Source organism: Parus major, chromosome 26 (genome assembly GCF_001522545.3).
Source record: "Parus major isolate Abel chromosome 26, Parus_major1.1, whole genome shotgun sequence".
In the NCBI taxonomy this organism is placed as follows: Eukaryota; Metazoa; Chordata; class Aves; order Passeriformes; family Paridae; genus Parus; species Parus major.
The window spans coordinates 4,321,385-4,326,542 of NC_031795.1; the positions used below are offsets into that span (position 1 = coordinate 4,321,385).

Here is a 5,158-nt window from a genome sequence, read left to right on the forward strand (position 1 = left end):
GTGTTTTTCTCTTTGGGTGTATTTCACTGTGTTTGTGTTTCTCCGTGTGTTTCTGTTTATTTCTGCATTTTTCTCCGTGTGCACAGCAGGGAACACCTTCAGCACTCACCCTTGCCTGGAGTTATCCCACAGCCTGTCACCTTTAAACCTTTCCAGACCCCTCCTGGAATTTTCCACCTCTCCCAAGGATTCTTCTCCATAGCCCTGCTTTACAACCCTTTCCATGAAGAAATTTCTCCTAAAATCCATCACAAACCCCCTCTGGTGCAACCTGGGGCTGTTTCCTCCCCTCCTGTCCCTGTCCCCTGGGCAGGCTGTGTCACCTCAGTGTCACCCTGAGGCACAGCTCCTGTGGAAATCTCTGCTTTCCATGTGGATCCAGTGCCAGGTTTCACTCTCTGCGTTGGTTTCTGCCTTTTAATGATGTATTTTCCCTTCATTTCCAAACCTCCTTTATGTTCTCCCTGTGCCAGCGCTGGCTCAGGAGCCCTTTCCAAATTCAGTTTGAGACTTGCCTGCTTTGGGAGAGCCTAAAACTGCAGATGACTCAAAAATGGGGTGGGTGGTCAGGAGAGTGGCTTTTCTTATCCACTTCTCCACAAATTGCACTTCAATAATCCCTGATAGGAGATAAACAATAAACTCCCTGATGGCAGGGAGCAGCCAGGGGGGATTTGGGATGTTATCCCAGGGACAGGAGGAGAAGGAACGGCCTCAGGCTGGGCCAGGGGAGGCTCAGCTTGGACAGCAGCAGGAATTTCCTCATGGAAAGGGCAGCCAGGCCTTGGAAGTGCCCAGGGAGGTTTGGAGTCCCCGTCCCTGGAGGTGGCAGCTGGAGGTGGCACTCAGGGCTCAGGGTGGGCATCGGGCACAGCTCGGACTCGCTGACCCCAGAGGGATTTTCCAGCTTCAGCCATCCTGGGGTTCTGTTTTGAGGCTGCAGCTTTGCCAGGATCAGGGAGCCTGGGTGGCTGCACCCACGAGCTCTGGGCCAGGCTCCCTCTCTGCCTCCATGTCCATCCTGTTGGCATCAGTGCCACCACACCTGTGCCACCTTTCCCCTGAGAGCCTGGGCAGATTTGGGATGAGGGACAACGTTGGAATCTCCATTCCAGGCGTGCTTGACTGAGGTGTGTCAGTAACTGAGATATCAGATGAAGAAGTTGCTGCTTGCAACATCCCAGTGAGAGCCTTGCCCCAAGATCTGGGAGCTGTGAGGGCTGAGCTGCCTCACACAGCCACTGAATGGCCCTTCCAGCTTCAAAATTAGGGAGAAATTCCTCCCTGTGAGGGTGAGGAGGCCCTGGCACAGATTATCCAAAGAAATGGGGCTGCCCCTGGATCCCTGGAAGTGTCCCAGGCCAGGCTGGAGCAGCCTGGGACAGTGGAAATGTCCCTGCCCATGGCAGGGGTGGAACTGGACAATTTTAAAGTCCCCTCCAACCAAAACCATTCTGGGATTGTGTGACTCTGAAATGCCTCATTCCTGCTTTGCAGTGTGACCTTTCCCCGTGGGCAGTGACCAGGGAAGAAATCGATCGGTTCAGCAAAGAAAATGGATTTTCAGGATGGGTGGAGACGTCTGTGAAGGAAAACAAGAACATCAATGAGTCCATGAGGTAGGAGCAGAGCCTGGTGACATGTCCAAGAGTTAATTCCCTGCCCAGAGCTGTCCCTGCATCCCTGAAGTGTCCAAGGCCAGGCTGGACAGGGCTTGGAGCAACCTGGGATAGAGGAAGGTGTCCCTGCCCAAGTCCAGCTGCCAGTGCTGTCACATTCCTTAACCTGAATTTTTAGTCATTTCCTGCAGTTTATGTCCTTCTGAGCTTTGCTTGTTATTTTTTACTTCTTTTCTGCACTGCCCAACACTGCTGGTTATTAAAAAAAACCCCAAAAACCAACCCACAAAGTAAACTCAGGAATGTTTTTCTGCCAGGGTTCTGATTGAGAAGATGATGTCCTCATCCACGGGAGATGGAAGCTCCTCCTCTGCTGGGAGTGGGGATTACATCAACATCAAGGAGACCTCCCCTCCAGGCTGGGCCTGCTGCTAAAGCCACTGACACTCCATCCCCTCAGCTCCAGCTCTGACGGGCTTCTCATCACCATCACCATCATCATCATCACCTTTCCCTAAACTGTCACTGGTCTGGGGTTTTTCCCACGATGATTTTGAGTTTGCCTCCTGTTCAGTGACTCTTTCCCCAGCAGAGCGCTGCTGCAGTGACTTGGAGTGAGGAATGGAAGGAAGAGGAGTGGGAAGATTCCTCTTTTTCCCAGTGGGAGCTCTGCTGCTCTGATGCAGCACAATCCATGTCCAAGCAATGTAATCCAAGTGGCTTGGATTACATTGATTTTTTTTTTAATTTTGAGCACTTCCTCCTCTGGCAGTGCTGGCCTGTCCCAGCCTGGGCTGTTAGAGGGAATTTTTTAATTTTCTGCACCTTTTCCTCCTCCCCACCAAATCCTTTGGGGACACACCCCGAGCCCTGGTGGTGCCTGTGTGTTCCCAGCTGTGGGATTACAGCAAACTCCTCCCTCCCTGCTGAGGAGTGATGGATCCACGTCCTGGAGGGACCAGCACGTCCCATCAGTGCCACCAAACGTCCCGAGGACGCGGAGCTGGATCCGCAGTGGGAAATTCTGGGGGTGAATTCGGGAGCTGGAGCAGCACAACCCTCACTCCCTATGGAGCAGAGACCCCAAAACTGGGTCAGGAATTCCTCCTCACCCCCTGTGTGGGGCACAGCCCCTTTCTCCCCCTTTATTGGGGCAGGGGGTGAGGAGGGGGCTGTAAACCCCCTTTGTGTGGCCCCACAAGGGCCCTTTGCACTTTTGGGACAGCCTCCACCCCTCACCCCAAACTGCTTTTGGCAACTGCTGCTGAATTGCCTTCCCACCACTCCCCTGCAGCCAGGAGGGAATTTGGGGTAGGAAACAGCTCCCTGAAAAACCCCCCTGCTGTTTTAGTGGGGCTGGGGAAGAGGAGGAGGAGGAGGAAGAGACTTTGTGGGATAAAAGGAAAGGAAAGAACCACTCCCCAATTCCCTTTGGTGGCACTTTTACCCCCACACATCCCAATGGTGGAGGGCACTTCTGGACAAAAAATTGGTACAAACTGAGGAGAATTTATAGGAAACTCACACTTCAGGGCTGGAGTTGTGTGTGTTTAATTCTGGATTTGCTATTCCATGATTCTCTGATGGTACAGAATCACCCTGCTCCTGTTTTGGGTTTGGATTTCAGCAAAAGGCCTTCAGTAATTGGGGTTTTTTTACCTCCTTGGGTGGTTTAACTGGAAATTGCTGTGTGTTCCTGGTGAATTAGGACTGCTTTGCTCTGGCAAATTATTCCTCCTGCCTGTCTTATTTAGAGGGGGGAGCTGGTAAAACAGGCACTCATCACCTTCACTAAAAAATCTGAGTTTTCATTCTCTGGAGCTGAAAAAAATTTAAAACTAAACAGTGAAGGCTGAGAAATTTTGAATTACTGTTGCTCCACTGTTTTAATGAAAAGCTGAAATACCTGGGCTAGAGTTCTCCCATGCAAATTCTGCCAAATTTGGGGTTAGAAGTGCTTAAAAATACCCCTTTCTGCACCCTTGGTTTTAGAAATGGGGAGAACTGGTTAGGAACAAAATTGAAGTGCCTTGCTGAATTTTACTTCATTGTCTTAAAGAAAAAAAAAAGAAAAAAAATGGCTTTTAATCCTATAAATATTTAATCCTGTAAATATTTCTAGTTCTTTGTAGAACATGAGAGAAGTACCTAATTTTTTAAAGGAGCTGTCACAAAACCCCTTAAGATTCAGGTGTTATTTATTGATTTTTGTACTTGCACCTTAAAGTGTTTCAGCAAAGAGCTCTCCTTAGAGCTGGAAAATCCTGCCCAGGCCCCACTCCCTGCTCAGAGCAGCAGAAAATTCCCAATTCCTGCTCCATCCTGTTATAGAATCATGGAGTGGTTTGGGTGGGAAGGACTTCAAAGATCCCCCAGTGCCACCCCTGCCATGGGCAGGGACATTTCCACTGTCCCAGGCTGCTCCTTGGACACTTCCAGGGATCCAGGGGCAGCCCCATTTCTTTGGATAATCTGTGCCAGGGCCTCCTCACAAGGAATTCTTGGGAATTTTGCAGGAAAACTTCTTCCATCATCGCTTTGATGCCTCCCAGTGCCTCTTTGGTGCCTGCACCTCTCACCCTGCGCCTCTTCCTCCAGAAGTGCCTCGAAGAATCAACCAAAAATCCAAAGGAATTTTTGGTAAAAATCTCTTTCACAGCATTTCTTGATTTCCAGCCCCTCTGTGTGTGCCTCGGGGAGTTTTTCCCCCATTTACTGTCGGTTAACATCTGGAAAAAATGTCAAATAAAACCCCCCACAAGCTGCACAAAAGGAAGAGTCGTTACTTGAGCTGGGTGTAAAACCCCGAGCAGACAGGAAAAGGATTTCCCTGGGCAGCTGTGAGTGTTTGTGAGTGTTTTGCTTAAAAAAAGCCAAACAAACCCCAAAAAAACTGCTCTGTGATTAAAGCAGGTCCCAAATCCCCATCCAGGGGCATCCAGGGGTGAAATAATTCTGGTTTTTAAAACATCTGCAAGGGGAAAGCCAAAAAATATCTTAAGTTTTGTTGATGTCAGTGGGTAAAAACTTGAAATTTTAGAATAGGAATCGGGAAATTGTCTTTATTCTGTTTTATTTGTGGCCTGATTAGGAGTGAGCACTTGGGGGGAAATGAAGGAATTTATTTTTCCCTGCTTTCACTCTGTGCCCTCTGTGTGACTCTGGGCCAACTGTTCCCGTTTCCTTTTCATTTCTCCTTCCTGGAAATTCAATTTGTGGCCCTGGGACTCAAAAACCACACGAATTTCAAGGTGTATTTTGTGAATTGGTGGCTGCACTCTGTGGGACCACACAGCTGGAGAGTTTTACTGCAGCCTCAGTAAGTCAACAACATCAAAATTTGGCTTTTTTATTTTTAATTCCTTGCTGTTATGCAGAAGGATTTTACAGGCAGGGTCCTGACCATTGTAAAATTCAGTATTATGGTTGTGTAAAGAGGAAAAATGGGATTTTAATCCACATCAATCAGTCACTGGTGCAGCATTGCAGAGGTTTGAAATAAAAATTTGACGTTACTCGGCTGGTAGTTGTTGTTTTCC

At 48.8% G+C, this 5,158-nt stretch overlaps 1 protein-coding gene across 2 annotated transcripts in view; it reads left to right on the forward strand.

Annotated features, from left to right (window-relative positions):
- RAB29 (RAB29, member RAS oncogene family) overlaps positions 1-3,688 on the forward strand; it is an 8,138-nt gene extending 4,450 nt beyond the window's left edge. For both annotated transcript variants that reach the window (XM_015650969.2, XM_033519918.1), the window contains exons 4-5: positions 1,498-1,619; positions 1,937-3,688. In XM_015650969.2, the coding sequence (XP_015506455.1) occupies positions 1,498-1,619; positions 1,937-2,054 (240 nt within the window). In that variant the 3' untranslated portion in view covers positions 2,055-3,688. The remainder of the gene's footprint in view (positions 1-1,497; positions 1,620-1,936) is intronic.
- The last annotated feature ends 1,470 nt before the right edge of the window (positions 3,689-5,158 follow it).